This window comes from Phallusia mammillata, chromosome 4, assembly GCF_965637545.1.
Source record: "Phallusia mammillata chromosome 4, kaPhaMamm4.hap1.1, whole genome shotgun sequence".
NCBI lineage: Eukaryota > Metazoa > Chordata > Ascidiacea > Phlebobranchia > Ascidiidae > Phallusia > Phallusia mammillata.
The window spans coordinates 17,132,014-17,149,908 of NC_137255.1; the positions used below are offsets into that span (position 1 = coordinate 17,132,014).

At 37.3% G+C, this 17,895-nt stretch overlaps 3 protein-coding genes, 2 non-coding genes and 1 pseudogene across 6 annotated transcripts; 5 read left to right on the forward strand and 1 right to left on the reverse strand.

The window, feature by feature from the left end:
• Positions 1–1,098: 1,098 nt before the first annotated feature.
• LOC145223550 (glucoside xylosyltransferase 2-like) lies at positions 1,099–2,719 on the forward strand. The gene is given in 6 exon segments (XM_080089957.1): positions 1,099–1,489; positions 1,561–1,788; positions 1,871–1,985; positions 2,054–2,222; positions 2,296–2,507; positions 2,579–2,719. Coding segments are annotated over 6 exon segments (1,107 nt in total). The 5' UTR covers positions 1,099–1,247.
• A 1,047-nt stretch (positions 2,720–3,766) lies between these two features.
• On the forward strand, positions 3,767–7,243 carry LOC145224812 (succinate--CoA ligase [GDP-forming] subunit beta, mitochondrial-like). Its single transcript, XM_080091397.1, has 9 exons — positions 3,767–4,003; positions 4,095–4,239; positions 4,672–4,871; positions 5,114–5,266; positions 5,480–5,666; positions 5,729–5,890; positions 5,980–6,122; positions 6,330–6,450; positions 6,742–7,243. The coding sequence occupies exons 1-9, from the start codon at positions 3,938–3,940 to the stop codon at positions 6,852–6,854; spliced, it is 1,290 nt and encodes a 429-aa protein (XP_079947523.1). The 5' UTR covers positions 3,767–3,937; the 3' UTR covers positions 6,855–7,243.
• Positions 7,244–8,131: 888 nt separating this feature from the next.
• On the reverse strand, positions 8,132–11,518 carry LOC145224816 (prostaglandin reductase 1-like). Its single transcript, XM_080091402.1, has 8 exons — positions 11,373–11,518; positions 11,246–11,291; positions 10,544–10,594; positions 10,273–10,440; positions 9,497–9,614; positions 9,083–9,235; positions 8,572–8,677; positions 8,132–8,306 (listed from the first exon to the last, which is right to left on the reverse strand). Exons 1-8 carry the CDS (start codon positions 11,479–11,481, stop codon positions 8,182–8,184), a joined length of 876 nt encoding a protein of 291 aa, XP_079947528.1. The 5' UTR covers positions 11,482–11,518; the 3' UTR covers positions 8,132–8,181.
• A 2,204-nt stretch (positions 11,519–13,722) lies between these two features.
• On the forward strand, positions 13,723–13,796 carry Trnas-gga (transfer RNA serine (anticodon GGA)). Its single transcript has one exon. It is a non-coding gene; the product is annotated as a tRNA-Ser (tRNA).
• Positions 13,797–14,077: 281 nt separating this feature from the next.
• Positions 14,078–14,151, forward strand: Trnas-gga (transfer RNA serine (anticodon GGA)). The gene has a single exon. It is a non-coding gene; the product is annotated as a tRNA-Ser (tRNA).
• A 1,922-nt stretch (positions 14,152–16,073) lies between these two features.
• Positions 16,074–17,889, forward strand: LOC145223551 (prostaglandin reductase 1-like; annotated as a pseudogene). The gene is made up of 9 exons (XR_013859491.1): positions 16,074–16,181; positions 16,278–16,323; positions 16,449–16,491; positions 16,550–16,661; positions 16,737–16,854; positions 16,924–17,076; positions 17,191–17,296; positions 17,353–17,468; positions 17,559–17,889. The product of XR_013859491.1 is annotated as a prostaglandin reductase 1-like (transcript).
• Positions 17,890–17,895: the final 6 nt, after the last annotated feature.

Here is a 17,895-nt window from a genome sequence, read left to right on the forward strand (position 1 = left end):
AACTGCAATTTCTTTTTGGTGGGTGCATATATACCGTCTTTTTGGCATAGAAGCAATTATATGTTAAAGATTACAAACGGCGCTAGGTTTGGCTAGCATCATTTTAATGCCTATATTGTCTTTCAAATAGTTTGTGACAAGTGGCAACCTTTGCATTATTGGGCAAGCTGTGGCCCTGACTATATCCTCAATGACTAACTGTGAACGAAAAACATTCGTGCTTTACATAATAATTCTTGTTATCATGGTCCTAATTTTAAAAGACTCTGTGCATGGAATAAACGAGATTTTAAACACTTTGACCTTATTTGGTGGTTATGTGGTGGTTGTAACACTGGTCTAAAGCAATTTAGTTGAGAAAATATTGGTTAATCGCATAATCAATTGGGGAGTTGACATGAAAAAAACTGTTCAAATTCATCTTATTTTTTGCATTGCCCTTGTGTGCGGACCAGCTAACATTAAAAGCAAGAACCTACAAATTCAGTAAGTGAATATTTCATTTTTTAAATATTGGGTAGAGTGGTTCCACAGAAATTAATCAACACATGCGATATGATATGCCTGAACAGCAACTTTTTACCACCTAAGTCGAGGGCTTTAAAGCTGAATTTGACCGACCTTTCAAATGCAGCTTATATAGGCTTGATTCTAGAACTAAGTTTGTGAACTATCATCAAGATAACCGAGCAGCTAGCGCAACCGCATTATTGTGTCTCAAAAGTTGTGGATTATCCAATCTAAGCCACATTTGTTTACGTGAGAAGGATTTTGACCCGCGTTGCTGTAATCCAGAGAAACCAGATGGATCGGGTAACGAAATTAAAGTCAGCAACTTTTTGAGTTAAAAGAGTAAAAAAAAATGATGAAAGCGATTCTAATCACTACCCAAAAAGCAATTTCGCGGCCAAATTGGGTTCTGTTGGATGCACTGGGGCACTTCTTGGCGGTTTTTATAGGTGGACTTTTCGTTTCTTGCTGTCTGCTCCTATCCTTCGTGTGTCATGCCTCGTTTGCCAATAAGACATAAGTATACATAGGCAATGGTGGGATTCTAATTTTGTCAGCCGGTTCTATCACACAAAAATTCCATAACCAGTAATGCTAACCGGTTCGCTGATCTGATAAAATTTCGTGAGACGGTTCTATAGAACCGGTGCGAACCGTCTGAATCCCACCACTGTTAGGCTATGTTTGATGTTTCGCAAAACAAAATCCTCCTGATCTGACAGCAATAATTTGAACTTATGTATTTGTATGTCGTCATTTGTCTTAAAAAATGTTTTGTTTCGACCATCGTCAGTGGTTTTTGCTTCAGATATAAACCTGAAAAAGAAGTTGTCATTCATGTGGCAGTGGTTGCTTGTGGGCACGACGTCAGGGTGCTTGAAACTCTGGTAAACATAAAATCAATCGTTCTTTTTGCGAAACAACATGTGAAACTTTACATATTTACTGAAGATATATTGAAGAAGGAATTTTCCAAAACGTATAAGTTAGATTTCTCTGTCGTACTTTTAAGAATACGCATTATACAAACTTTAACATTTTTGCTTCCAGTTTGAAAAGTTGGCCACTTTCGGTGCTATCCAAGTTTTCCTATCAGTTGCATTCAGTCACTTATCCTAATGACGAAAATATGGAACAATGGAAAAAGCTGTTCAAACCTTGTGCTTCACAACGACTATTTTTGCCACATCTTTTATCGGACGTCGATTCTCTATTATACGTTGATACTGATGTTGTATTTGTTAGTCCAGTTGATGACATTTGGAAAATTTTGTCTGAGTAAGATATAACAACTTTCGTTATGGAATCATTGACCCATTTTTGTTGATATTGGTTTGTAGGTTAAATTTACTTTTTTTAGATTTAACTTTACGCAATTTGCTGCAATGACTCTGGAGAACGAAAACAAGCACAGTAATTGGTATAAAAAATTTGCAAAACATCCATTTTATGGTGCCACTGGAATAAACTCCGGGGTCAGAAATGCATTCATAATAATCCACTTTGCGATTTAATTGATGTTTATGTGAATTGTGCTCTATAGGTTTTGCTCAAGAATATGACCCGACTAAGACAGACTCGGTTCAAAAATGATTTGGAACTTTTGGGGCCAACCTGGAATGAAATGCTTCTGCCATTGTACAACAAATACAAATGAAATTTGACATACGGTGATCAGGATTTGCTCAATATCATTTTTCATTACAATCCCGGTATGTCAATTGCTTTATTGTTAAAAAACTGATGTCTGTTACATTTTTCATACTTTTTGCAACTTCTGTTAAGAAATGCTTTTCACTTTTCCGTGTCAATGGAACTACCGTCCTGATCACTGCATGTACGCGCCAATATGCAAGAGCGCAAACCTAGAAGGTGTAAAAGTGCTTCATGGATGTAGAAGATCGTTTCAAGAAAGAAGCAGGTGGCCAGCGTTTCGAGCTGTGTACAAAACAATTAGAGACTACAGTTTTGAAGATGGATTGTCTACAATTTTGGAAGTATATAAGTGTTTTATAATTGCGCTACAAATCATTTGCAACATGTTTATGCATTGAATTTTTATGTTCAGACTGCTAAGAAAAACTTAAAGGTACTTAATGAAACAAACTGCAAAAAGAATTCTGTTACAATCCTTCACACCCTAAAACTACCATACAGTAACAACAAAATGCATTGCATTCATTGCCATCTCAACTTGAAAAGTTTCTAGGAGCAATTTTATGATTTTTGTTTTTGTGCAACGTAAATATTTTTGTCATTGAGATTAAATGGTGTGTATAATTATGCACATTTTATTTTGCAATGTAGGCCTATCATTTATTGTTTTACAAAACAACTTAACCTCCGGAGGTAAACAAAACCTCGAACACATATGCAGTTTGCTTCAGATTCAATAAAATGCCAAGACAACCGTGGTGGACGCACTACAAGAAAATTGTTTTGTATCTTCTATACCTCCATATTGTTAATATAGCCTGGTAACGAAAATGTTTGTGCTGTGTTGTGTTAAAAAAATCAACGTTTTTTTACTTATTAAATAAAGTAGATGACCAGTAATCGCCACCGTATAGTTTTAATTTGTTGTTCTTGATATGTTGGCGTGCATGACAAACATATCGTGGTCCCTGTTTGTCAAAAAAAAGCTTTGACCAAAAGACATAATATGAGCAGCACACCTATATAATAGGGCTACCATATTTCCATCCTCCAAAAGGATGACACATTTTTGAAAAGAACATGAAAAATAAAAGCTTTAGAAATTGGACGGTATACTATAGTTTGGATAAAGTTTACCATATTTCCATCCTCCAAAAGGATGACACATTTTTGAAAAGAACATGAAAAATAAAAGCTTTAGAAATTGGACGGTATACTATAGTTTGGATAAAGTTTAACGTTCATCACATCACAACACTAAAATAAGCTGGTATTAGTAAAAAAAGTAAAACCTGTATTTAAAAAAAATAAGCTGAACATGTATATTTGGCTGTTTTCAGAGGCATAATTGTCATTTATGTATTTGTTAGATCGGAAATTCTTTAAAAAGGAGGATATTTGGGCACTTTTTGTTGTCCTCGGAGGACAACTTGGTTTTTGTTAAAAAGGAGGACATGTCCTCCAAAAAGAGGACGTATGGTAGGCCTACTATATAAGCATCGCGTTCCATCATCCTACTTTTTAGGCTATAGTTCGCTGAGATCACCAATTATCTGTGTGAAAACGTTTTATTATTTGGAAGCTTGGAGGACGATCGGTGCTGCGGCCGTCAACAGCAAAAACGTTGTGCGCCACCGTTCTATAACTACGTACGGTACTGTGCTGTTGTGTAAATTAAATTGGACTCGTTACGCATGACTGGTTAGGTCATTTGCCGAGGTTTGGTGGGGAGTTTTTGACTTTTCGGGTTTTTGTAAAATTTTGATTGAAGATGTCCGGTTCTTTAAGAAATTTGGTTACAAAAAGATGTCCTTCGCTGTTTCGTCATGGATTGCACGTAAGTTGAGCCAGTTTCTGTTATTTACAGTGGTTCTACTCCTTTCTTAGCGACCCATGTTCAGTTTGTAGTAACTTACTGTGTTTTTCAGCCCAGCGTTGTACAAATGCAACGAAGGTGTTTAAATCTACAGGAACACCAAAGTAAAAAACTTATGCATGATTTTGAAATCAATGTTCAGCGCTTTCATGTTGCTGAAACACCAAGTGATGCCCATACTGCAGCTAAAAGTTTAAGTAAGTGACCTTATGTTAAAGCTAACTATTACACAGTGGGTGTTGAGTAATTCACCATACTTCATGCAGTAACTTTAACATCCTAGCAAAGTTTAAATGTAAGATAAGCTATAAGCTGTGTACTGTATTTATTCATTAAGTAAGTAAGTAAGTAAGTAAGTAAGTGTTTATTTTTGTGCTGTTGAAGTGGCAGGGTGGCGAAAGACCCTAAGGTCACCTTTTCAGCCACCTTCGATTAACCTGGGTAATGGGTAATCTTATTTATATTACCCTCCAGGAATTTTTACTAAAAGTTCTATTGTCTTTGCCAATTTAATTTCTTAACTAAAGTAAACACAATGTTCAAGTGATATTTTCAGTAATGTTGGTTGCATTGACTTCAGTTGATTTCATGTAAGATTATACTGAAAACATTTTTTGTGTTTGTTGCAGTGGAGTCAAATGCTAAGGAACTTGTGTTAAAGGCGATGATTCTCGCTGGTGGCAGAGGACATGGAACATTTAGCAGTGGTTTAAAGAGTGGTGTACATTTAACTGATGATCCACAGAGAGTTGAGAATTTGTGCAAGGACATGCTGGGCTATAATTTAGTCACCAAACAAACACCAAAAGATGGCGTTAAAGTCAACAAGGTATAAAAATAACCCAGTTATAATTTAAAGTATGCAACTCAAGAATATTACCAACAAAAGTACTAACTCCAGTGCCACTCTAGTGACACATTTAGGTTTCATAGGTATGATACCCCTTTTTTCACTGATGTTAGTATTGTTGGCAATCACAACAACATGTTGTAAACTTCGTACTTCTAGATCTAGATAGTTGATGCCATTTATTGTGTTTAATCCAATTCTTACTGCCTATTGTAATGCAGGTTATGGTAGCAGAGGCATATACAATCGCAAGGGAGACATACTTTGCAATTCTAATGGATCGAGGCTACAATGGCCCAGTAATGGTTGGCAGCCCCGCTGGTGGCATGGATATTGAAGATGTTGCCGAAAAAACTCCACATCTTATATTCAAGGTTTAATACATTGAAGATGTTAGTTCATTTCACAAAAGCATGTTAGCAAATGTCAGTATCTGATAGCTGATTAGCACCCATATTGTTACTACCTAGTTTTAGTGCTTTTTGCATTTTTAGTGCAACAGAAATAATTGGGTATTTTTTTAATACATATATATAAAGTCCAAAATGTCACCCCCGGTCTGTTAATGTGAAATATGTTGTTTTCAGGACCCTATAGATATTAACACTGGTATACAAGACTCACAAGCATTAAAGATGGCAAAGAACCTTGGCTTTGCTGGTGAAAAACAGGCAGCAGCTGCAGAACAAATCAAACGTCTTTATACACTTTTCATTGATGTTGATGCCACACAGGTGGAAATCAATCCATTTGGAGAAACCAGAGAGGGCCAAGGTTTGTACATCTTTTCTTTTTATTCTAAATGTTGACTGATTACTGATACATACTTTTTACAGTTGTATGTTTTGATGCCAAGTTGAATTTCGATGACAATGCTGCTTTCAGGCAGAAAAATATCTTTGAAATGGATGACAAGACCGAAAGTGATACTAGAGAAGTGGATGCAACTGATCATGGTTTGAACTATATTGCAATGGATGGAAACATTGCCTGTCTAGGTGAAAAAAGTGAAAATAAAACAAATACTAACCATTGTTGGGACACTAAAGAATGTTATCATGATAGTTACACATGATTTTATGCATAGTGAATGGAGCTGGACTTGCAATGGCAACAATGGATATTATTCAGCACTGTGGAGGTACTCCTGCAAACTTTCTTGATCTTGGTGGTGGAGTTCAGGAACATCAAGTTTTCCATGCATTTAAAATTGTCCTTTCTGATCCAAAAGTATGTATTTCAACTCTTATCATATTTATGTCATGAAGTTAACATAAAATGTCAATTGGAAGGAATAATATTAAAAACTATTGTGAACTCTGCTTGACCCACCAAATGTCTTTAAACACCATCAAACAGACTTAATTTGCTGCAAACCTGAATAATTTGTGGTAGCTGGAGCAATATAAAGAAACGTTATGCACTATATTTCTCAAGGTCAAAGCCATTTTGGTAAACATTTTTGGTGGAATTGTTGACTGCAAGATAATTGCAAATGGGATTGTTAAAGCTGGAAAAGAGCTGGACATAAAATACCCATTAGTAGTTCGATTAGAAGGTTAGTGAATTGTGTACATTCTAGGTGTATTGTTAAACCATATTGGCAAGCAATGCAATACTAAATGTAAATTTTGCTGTGTTGGCCAAGTATTGCTTACTGGACGTTTGCTGATTGTACTCAGTGCAAAATTGTTCTGATTGTTGCATAAATAGAATTGCATATTATGTGCTACAAATTGGCAACAGAAGTATGTTGGCCAACATGGTGTTCTAAATTACCAGGAAGTACCTAAGCAAGAATTCATATAACCATTAGCTTAGCTTTAATAATTAACCCTTAATTATACAGGTATGAATGTGGAGGCAGCAAAACAGATTTTGAAAGACTCAAATCTTCCTATTACCAGCGCTGACGATTTCGGTGACGCAGCGCGAAAAGTGGTTGCATGTGTTCCCAGTTAACAAGTTCCGTTGGAACTTACTATTTTATCGCGTTGTGCGTTGGGAACGTGGCATGTTTCCCCCAAAAAGCACTATTCCTAGCTGTTATCATGCAGAAACGTCGGCAACTTCAATTGCATCCTTGGTGTTTGTTGTTTTAAAGAAAAAGTAAGAATTTCTGGAATAATGTTTAATGCCATCATGTTTGCAATATAACTACACTCATCTCCGCAATCTTGTGATCTTAACGGATATTTCATATTACGTCTATTACGTCGTTACATGTTTTGACGAGCCCTCGATTGCAAGACTATTTTATGTCTCACTGGTTTCGGTGTACTGTCCAGTGTTTAATTGTTCGTGGACACAACTGGGTGCCAAAACAACCTTATACAACTCAATCGCACGAATTCAGGTGTGTTTTTGTTATGGTGGTGTCTAAATTAACATCCAAATATTAAGCGAAGTGAGTGATTTTAATTGGGAAATGAAGTCTCATTGATTTGAGGTCCGGCAATTGTAAGATAACCTATCACAAACAAAAAGCTGTGTTGATGTATGATTACTTCATGTGGTGCACCATTATTATTTAATCCTAAAATAAAGCTTTATAAATTCGTACACAAACGAAAATTACAAAAGAAGCAACCTTGTGCAGTTTTTGAGTTTAGAATAAACAAACGGTAAGTTTTTTGGGGAATTGGGAACAAACGGGACAAGGGGTGTAGGCAATTTCAAATCGCAGATTTCGAGCACATAAAAAACAATTTTCCCTTACTTCGGTACAATGTGCTTAGTCGTTTTTTATTTAAATTGGCTTAACTTCTCCCAAATTCATGCTAATTAAATTGGAGTGTCGGCCTACATGCAGTTAAGGAAGCTAGTGGAGATAATCGCTACGACTGTCAATCACATATCGTACAAAACGTTACAAAAAAACACTGATAGGATGTGTCTCGTTAGTGCCGGATCTGGGCCACCAATGAACAATACCGTGTTTGTGGTTACTTTTTATTCAGCAATTTGCGATAAATTTTGTTTGCTTCTATTAGGAAGCCCTGGCCTAAACTATTTACACACACGAAGCAAAGCGATCAACACGCAGGCACAGTTAATAAGAGACAATAAATAATAGCGTGAATTTTGTTGGTATAATAAAATGACTTCTTAGGGCTTAGACTTCAAAGCATAACGACAGCTTTGCCAATGTTTTCACCATTCATCATTCCAATAAATGCTTTTGGGAGATTTTCAAATCCGTTTGTTACCGTCTCGCGCGTCCTTATCTTGCTCTAAAAAATGACATCCCATATTAGTCCGAATTAGATTAAAAGCTTGCAGTTGGGTTTTAACTTGCGTCTTTAATCCACTGGTTTAGTATATCGTAGGTAGGCTTTTTGTCCTCCAGGGTAAATATGTTAATACCTGCCATCATCAAGTATTTGTAGACAAAGTGAACTTGCATGACCGGAGCTGTAACAATGAAATTACAAATGTTTTGTCCAAGTAAGAAATTTCAAATTAAGCCCGTTGTCAAATTTCCACAAAAAATAAACGCACAAAATGCCAGGTAATTTTTGAAAAACATGGATTTTCTCTGCAGTCGTGCTAGACACGGGTTGAATAATAATAAAGTAGTTGGTAGAAAATACACTGCATTTTATAAATAAAGCTTTCCCAACATTTACAAAGTACAGGGAACTTAAATAGTTCGCAATATTGACTATTAATAACCAACCTTGAGGGATGTCTTTGCTATTGGAAGAAGAAATGCATCCACAAACTCCGATTCTTCCTCCTGGGTTCATCTGCTCAATCACAGCCGAAGACATCTTGCCCCCGACCTATAAACGCATTATCCACTTACAATGTGATACTTAACCATGTATGATCATGTTAAATGCGGTGATACTAAAAACCGCATGCTATACCGCATGTTACCGAATGGTTTACCCCATGTTCCTGCGTGGTAAGCAGTTTTAATGGACACATATTCTTCATGCCAAATTTCAATTTTTTGGACTTTTGAACGCGCTGTCGTTTAGAGCCATTCGGGTTGATGTGAGGGTTTGTAATTGTAACACCACAATCTGGTCTCATTTACCCCAAATCTGGTCTCATTTAATTGATTATATTCTCACGTTCCGAGCGATTTACTACGTTGTATCACCTAGCATGCGGTAGTGCGCGCTTCATTTACTATTATATGAAATATCAAGATTTGATAAAACAACACCAACAATTCTTACGTTGTCAAAGTAACAATCAATTCCATTTGGAGCGGCTTCCTTGAGAGCTGTTTTCCAGTCCTGGGTCTTATAGTTAAAAACTGCATCATAACCAAGAGATTTTGCAAATCTCACTTTCTCGTCAGAACCGCAACTCCCGATAACTCTACATCCCTGAAAGTAACATAACAAATTGGTGGTGTCAAAAAAGCACTTGAGCGATCGACAAGAGGCCAACTAACAAGAATATTAAAACGAATTAGCTTGTGAACATTTATCTGCAGCTACTGGGCGAAATTAGGCTAATTTTTCAAGCGCTCGGACAATAATGGATAATATAAAGAGAGCAAAAAAATACGAAGTTGCATTTCCAACAAAACAAGCACCGTCTGACAAAACGCTATCAGAACATGTACACACATATATATAGCTCACCATCAACTTGGCAATCTGACCGACAATGATTCCAACAGCACCAACCGCTGTCGTCACCATTACAGTCTCACCAGGTTTAGGCTTACAGAATGCAGTCAAGCCATAATGTGCTGTGATTCTAAAATGACAACAAAAATATTTTTATCACTAGTCCATCCGAAATTAAGATCGGTATTAGTATGTCGGCAGATTTAGCATAAGGCCACTTTATCATGGCTTAATGGTACATTACACGAATTGCACTCATATACAGCGGTAACATTTCCAATACCAGTCGTAATAAGCCCTTTCCGCATTGTAAGCACAGCTGCGTGCAGCAAGCTAGAAAAATACCTTTCGGTACGTCGTAGAATATACATCACTCTCACGCAATACAAGTTCATTCTGGCCAATCGATGACCACTTGATCAAACTTTTTGGAAAAAGTCATCATTTTTGAGTTAACGTAAGGATAGGTAAGAACAAAAAAGGGCAGGTCTTGTAAGTATACGCGGATTTGTTTGGGCAAAAATTGACCAAAGAGTGTCAAGAGTTTTACTAAAGACTTTCTGCCTAAATCACCAAAATGTTTAGGCGCGCGGAGCGAATATTGAATTATTTCTGTCGCTGATAAAATCATATAATGATGTAGTTGTAGTAAACAAGGATATACCAACGATGTAGTAAACGGAATATTTAGATGCGGTTTTCTGGATTTTTTTAAGTGTACCCTTGTCCACAAATTCTATGCGCCAGTCATTCAAACCATTTGTTTTTAAACTAATGGGTCAACTTACCCTGGCATCCCTAGTGCACCAGTTGCGACCGATACTGGTTCGTTTGGTGGCAAATCGTCGCAGCGATACCATACAGCATCTCCTTTGCTTTTGGAAATAGTTCGCCAGCCGATTTCTTGCAACACTATTGATCCAGTCGGATATTTTTTGTTTTTGCTTTTCAACACCCTTCATAAAAAAGCTTACAATTGCTGATGCGTACATTGCATGTTCCATGTTGACTCAGACTGATACCATGTAAATAAGTCTCATATATTTGGTATTAACTTACTTGGCGACTTGAAAGGCTCGAAACTCGGAACCTACTGGTGTCGGGTATGTCCTACAAGAATATGTTTCTCAAATACAAAATCCCTGGACAAATTATGGGTTAAGTCAGACATATATTTTTTATCAGCTATTGCTTGTAGTCCATTTAGTACCAGCAATAAAATTACGCAGTAACCTCATATCAAAAGTTTATTAAATTGTATTTATTTTACCACACCATACAGTTCATTGATTAAAAGTAACCTAGTAACAGAAACAATGTATAGGGCAGGGGTGTCCAATTGTCAGGCAATTAATATTTTTCTATTGATTCTTTTTGGCCTTTATTCTAACTTCAGTAAAAATGATCAGTATCAAGGTTACACAAATCCACTAATTAAATTGGTCGTTTTTAGACTTGATCCGTCTACTTTTAGGCGCATGAAACTGTCGAATTCTGGATAATCCAGACCTTTATGCTGTCGTATTATATTCCATGATATGGATTCTGCGCTTTAAGCGACATGGTATGCTATAAAAGGTTTCTGGAGTATCATAAACAAGTTTACTCGCGTTCGACAACATATTTTTTCTACCGTTAAGACGTTTGAGACATGGTTTGGAAAAGTACCAAACGTTGGCACGCGAGTATATTTTGAAACCTAGATTGGCACGGCGGTGCTTTCAAGTTGAACACCCCTGGTATAGGGTGTTTAATTGCTACCTGATATACGGGTCAGGGCTGATGCATACCGCTTCGGTAAGAATCTCTGCAACTCAAACAAATTTGTTTACCCTGCCTTTGGTGTTGTGTTTTACTTCCTTTCATTACCTTTTTTTGAAAAGCTTACCTTCGTCTTCGAGATTCTCGTCAACATTTTGTTCAATCACTTTAAAATCCTCTTCTTTCGGATTTTCAACAAACTCTCGAGCTTTAACATACACTTTTGACTTAACCATTTTGAACCAAGTGAATGTATTTTATCTACACCTTCTAACAATAAGCTGAAAATATATTTAGTTGTAACTCTGTTTGGAAACATAACTAAAATGAAATACAAAAAAACGTTTCAAATTTCAAAAGTTTTCGTCAGCTAGGATATAACAACTTGTGCTTTCCTATGGCAATGATGCTGCGATTTGGAACAAGCTTTTAGTCACTTGCAAAGAGACTGCAATGCAAAAGGTTCTGTCATAGCCATCGGCAATTGAGGATGGAAAAAAGTTAATCCAACGATTTTGGTTCATTACGACTTTTAATTACGAAGCAAAATATTTTCTTGAGAATGTAAAGTTGGTCGAAATAGTATATAATATATTTATAATTTTTTGGCATAGGTCGTATGTTAAAAGTGGTTTTGCTTAAACAAACACGACTAGACTAGATCACTGCACCTAACTGCTAACGCCAATCACTAATTGCTGTACCAACATTGGACTATTACCACCTCTAACCTCCGCAAATATATGGAGATCGGTGTTTACCTCACATTATTGCAGCAAGTCGCTATATCATAAATTAAATAAAGAGTTGAATACAAGCGCGTGGACGCCATCCGCGTACCGCCAGTGGTACGCCAACGTTTTCCGGGTACCAACAAAAGTTTTCCGGGTAGTTGGCAACCTTATGCTTGGTTTAGGTATTCCAGTTTAATAGGCTTGCGAACTGGTAAATATCGAAGTAACTTTTTCGGCCCTGTTTTAAGAAAACAGTAATGAACAAAACATTTTTATGACATTTTATCTATGCCAAAGCGAATTTATAACAAACTTTAACGTTACAAATACAAACAATAACTATGAACACACTGCTGCATGGATGTACAAATTTGTAACAACTACACGTCTGTAATCAATTAACCTGCTAATTAATTTCAGTGGAATCTTATACACCAGGGGTCTCCGAAAGATCATATATACCAGGGGTTTTAAAGTGTGGTTTATAAATACTTTTAAAGCAAACAGGTTGCAATTGCTCTTGTAGTGTAATGTTTAGCAACCGTTTCGGGTTCGAATCCCGTTGGATTTTTGTCTTTTGTTTTACAGACTCAAATGCCGGCGCCTATAGGACTATACTTGGGTTAGGTGCATGTTTAAAATTATCGATGACGTTGAACCAAGCGTAATCAGAAGAATTATATACCGCAGTTTTTTTTAAATATTAATAAAAAACCTTTACCGTTCCCGCGAAAAAAATGCGGGGGTATTCCACTGGTTTGTTTTTTAGGAAATTCCAAACATTTTCGCCTGCAAAGCATAAATTGATTTCATTGGTTCCTAAAACTGACGCGACAAAATATTCAGGGCTACACCAATACCGCCTTCGGTGGGAAAATGCGGTAGTGGAATAGGTGGGAAAACTGCTTATTGGCTTGGCTCTCAACCGGTGGTACGCGAACACCTTCCGGTATCTTATTTATTCCTTATTTTTGCAAACCAATCGCTTACTATGTCATAAAACGTTTGTTACTTAAACATTAGGTTGCGTATTACTTGCTGTGTTGGTGCAAAGTTAGGACACAAGTAACTTTTGTAAATAAAATGTTTTGTCTTGAATTTTTTCGTCATAGCAAAAACGATCGTGCGCTTACCATCAAACTAATTTTCAGGGAATTTTAGTGCTGCAAGTGCAAAAAAACGCATTGAATGTAAAAAAATACATTCTTTTTGGATATTGTCGAATCTAAAACACTATTTACGAAATATTTGTGGCAAATAACGTTTTTTTTCTCGTATTTATCAGCTAATTGAAAGCAAGCAGTTACAGATTGCACATTAGTGTGCTGAGCTATTCGTTGTAACTTACCAATTTTTTAAATTCAAAATGTAACAGTTGTCTGATTTAAATCACAGTACGCCAGGCCCATTGAAGGCGTTATACCGAATCAGCCGGTCACCAAGCATTCACCACCATATGGCAAGGCGTAGGCTAGAAAAATCTGAAAAATCTGAAAATCTGAAAATCTGACCGGCTGATTCGGTATAACGCCTTCAATGGGCCTGGCGTACTGTGATTTATATATGAGTGTGCCGTGATCGCTGGTCTGCATAGACGCTTCAGGGCTGATCCCAGTTATGAATTTATGTGCATCTTAACTGATACTGGTCAATCTGGCGATCCCCTACTACGAAGCTGACATGTGCAGCATACGAGGCAGGCAACGGTAGTTGTGATTCGACTTTCGGCGGATTCTCCACTGGGCCTGTGTAGCTCAGTTGGTAGAGCGCGAGTCCCGGAAAGACTCCTGTCGTGGGGTCGAATCCCACCGCAGGCTAGATTTTTCTAGCCTACGCCTTGCCATATGGTGGTGAATGCTTGGTGACCGGCTGATTCGATATGACGCCTTCAATGGGCCTGGCGTACTGTGATTTATATATGAGTGTACCGTGATCGCTGGTCTGCATAGACGCTTCAGGGCTGATCCCAGTTATGAATTTATGTGCATCTTAACTGATACTGGTCAATCTGGCGATCCCCTACTACGAAGCTGACATGTGCAGCATACGAGGCAGGCAACGGTGCTTGTGATTCGACTTTCGGCGGATTCTCCACTGGGCCTGTGTAGCTCAGTTGGTAGAGCGCGAGTCCCGGAAAGACTCCTGTCGTGGGTTCGAATCCCACAGCAGGCTAGATTTTTCTAGCCTACGCCTTGCCATATGGTGGTGAATGCTTGGTGACCGGCTGATTCGATATGACGCCTTCAATGGGCCTGGCGTACTGTGATTTATATATGAGTGTGCCGTGATCGCTGGTCTGCATAGACGCTTCAGGGCTGATCCCAGTTATGAATTTATGTGCATCTTGTCTGATTTAAATAACTTATTTCTAAGCATAGGTGGTACGTGGGGCCGATGCATAACCTTCAAATGCTACGCGAACACAGAAGGCAGAGTTACTAACGTACGAACTCACAGTAGCCATCAGGCGTTTATGGTAACAATAATTGCTGATTGCTGACTCAGCAATTATTGTCACCATAAACCAGTGCTCTTTAACCTTTTTAGTGACACGGCACCTCCAAGGTGTTTTGTCAAACTTTGCGGAATCCCCCCATAAAATTATTTTGAATGAACGTAAGTCAAGTAGGCTACATAAAAAACATACATTTTTACGTAACTTACCCCAAGCACATAACAAATGTTGACTTTAATTAAATTAAACGTTTTATTGGTCGTTTCTATACATTTATCTCACAATTCAGACAGAGAGTGTCAGGACTTTAAATAATACGTCACAATTGATCAATGGTGTAACCAAGGTTAACTAGATTGTACAAGCGAGCATTGCTGTTCGCAACAATGATATTATGAATCATTCATGCATGAATTGCTACACAAAAGCTCTGAGAACCCCTGTGCGCCCCTTAAAGTTCGCGGAACCCCTGAAAGGGTTGTACGGAACCCCGGTTGAAGAACCCTGCCGTAAACACATATGTTCTGTTGCGCTACCTAGCGGAAATTTCTGGATACTGTGAGTTCTTACGTAGGTAGTTCTACCAATACAAAAGAGTCGGGAACCACTGGCTTATATTGACTACGACTTCACGCGCAATGCTTTAAAACTTGATTCAAATCAGCTTTTAAATTAGAAAGCAATAACATTGCGTAAAAATAGGAATTTTCCCATTACGCGTTAGCAATATTTTTACAACTGATTAATGTTATTGGTTGCAGATTAGAGAAAACATAAAAGTATTTTATGTTGCATGAAAGTCCAAGTTGTCAGTAACATATACTTTCTTATTAACTTCACAGGTCATATTTACAGAGCTAAAAAGTGTCTATTTCCAATCACATGTTAAATTAGAGTAAATTCGTTCCTTCAAGTTTTAAAATTCCTTTCTTGGGAAAAAATTCTCCACGGTTGGGAACCACTGATATGTAGGTATGTACGTACATGCACAGCATTTATAGTAAAATCCAATATTATTACAGGCTGTATACCAAAAATGGCGTTGATGTAAAAATGGTTACTATTATCATTTAATTTTTACAGATTAATTTTACTGACACTGCCAAAATAGCCAAAACCTTGTTTAATCTAAAAAGGTACTGACAAAAATCACGTTTTCCAATAACTATAAAAAAACGGGTTGCTAATAACAGTTGGTTAATATTCCGCTTCCTGTGCCCAAAATTCCTAAAATACCAAGTTATAATTTACAAAAAACATTGGCTGAATCAAGAGATGTTTGCTCTGTTTCACATCTTTACCGTTTCTTAACAACGGCGCAAACAAAAGTGACTTTAAGTAGAACGCAGATAGTGATGGTCAGTTTAATTAAAGTCCTGCAATCGATGTTTTTGACTTCATTGTTGAAAAGTGTCATTTCTTTCATTTTTGGCGGTAAAAAATAAGACTCTAGCTTTCTGGCGGTAATTATAATTAACAGTATACTGTTAGTGTATAGTGGGGGCAGGCAAGAATGTAAAAGCCCGTTTTCCTTGTTAAAGTAACGCTATTAAATCTAATTGTAATAAAGTGTGTGCAAGACTATTTTTCAAAACACAATTTCAAAGTGTCAAGAATAGGCTTATAAAATTAGTTAACAATGGTGAAGTCCAAAGTTTACATAAAAGCGCAAGAGTTTGTTGGGGATCCGACAGAAGAAAATTTTAAAGTCATTGAAGAAGAGGTTGACGTAATCTGGAGGACGATGGTAGGTTGATTAAACCTTTTCAAAAAATAATAATAACGAAGCCACATAAGTATTGAATTATTGATAATTATGCCACGTATTCTGTTTACATTACAGAGATTCTTACCGAGGCGTTATGCATCAGTCCTGATCCGTACATTAGGTAAGACATCAAACTGATAAGTGGTTTTCAGACAATATGTCATTTTTTCACGTTTTTCACGTTTGACATATTGACCACCATCTAACAGGCAATATTATAAAATTAACATGAGTATACGTATGCAGGGTATTTCCAACCCCTGTTGGTGACGGATTTCGTGCATTTAAAGTTTCCAAGTAATTTTTATGCCTCTTTTTTAAAGTTTGAGTTTTAAAACGTTTGATAGGCGTTCGTTGAGTATCCAATGCCTCGAGAAGAAGCTGTATGGTATCGCTGTGACGATCTGCCAACAAACGAACCAGTATCGGTCGCAACTGGTGCACTATAGGAATGCCAGGGTATGTTGACGTAATGTACAAAACGACTTTTTAGATTTTACGAAGTTGTTAGCATACATTACGTGCATGTTTCAGAGTCACAGCGCATTACGGCTTGACAAACTTTTGTAAGCCCAAAGCTGGTGAGACTGTAATGGTTTCCGGAGCTGCTGGTGCTGTCGGAAGCATGGTCGGCCAGATCGCTAAGATATTGGTGAGTTGGTGCAACATCTTACTTAATCAATTGTAAGATACATTTTGTGATAGAAAGAAAATATTTCAGGGATGACGAGTTATTGGAAGTTGTGGATCTGACGAGAAAGTGAGATTTACAAAATCTATTGGTTATGATGCAGTTTTCAACTACAAAACCCAGGACTGGAAAATAGCTCTCAAGGAAGCCGCTCCGAATGGAATTGATTGTTATTTTGACAACGTATGTTAAACTTGACAGCAACGTGCGATATTTACGGCATCCAATACACCTACTATGCTTCAGATATGACCTAAATTTCCAAGTGTGCACAATGTATTACATTAAATTATTTAGGTTGGCGGCAAAATGTCATCGGCTGTGATTGAACAAATGAATGTAGGAGGAAGAATTGGAGTTTGTGGTGCTGTTTCTACTTACAATAGCACAGGAGTCCCACAAGGTTGGTGTTTTATTAAAAAATGCGACAGTTTTGTAATTGCGTTATATTTGTTTTAGCTCCTGTTCTTCAACTGCATTTTGTATTTAAATGCCTGACAATGTGTGGTTTTCTGGAATTTAACCTGCAGGACAAAAAATCCACTTACGACATTCTTAATCAGTGGATCAAAGAAGTAAGTAATGTAATTACCTAAATTCCTTTTTGGTGGGTTTAATATCATGAAAAACAAGACAATCCAATAACTCGCATTTAACGCTTTTAGGTTCAAGCGACCCTGGTTAAGAAAACCAGGAGCAGGACGCAACTACAGACGACGATGTTTGATTTGTCACGGACATGCATCCAACAGACTCATCAAGAACTGTTACACAAATGTCTTATCAAAACGAAGCATTTCCACAAAAGACATGGAAGAAGATATCTCAGGAAACGTCCAACGTGCAGTAAACGTCAGAGAAAAGCGCTCATTTGGAAGAAGAGTTTTACTTTACCGTCCAACTTGTGGTGATTGTAGTCATAGGTGCTGGTAACTGAGCCGTTGGTTGTAATTCTAATCTAAAGCTTTTTGTACCGATAAAGCTTTGTTGTCGTAGTCCATG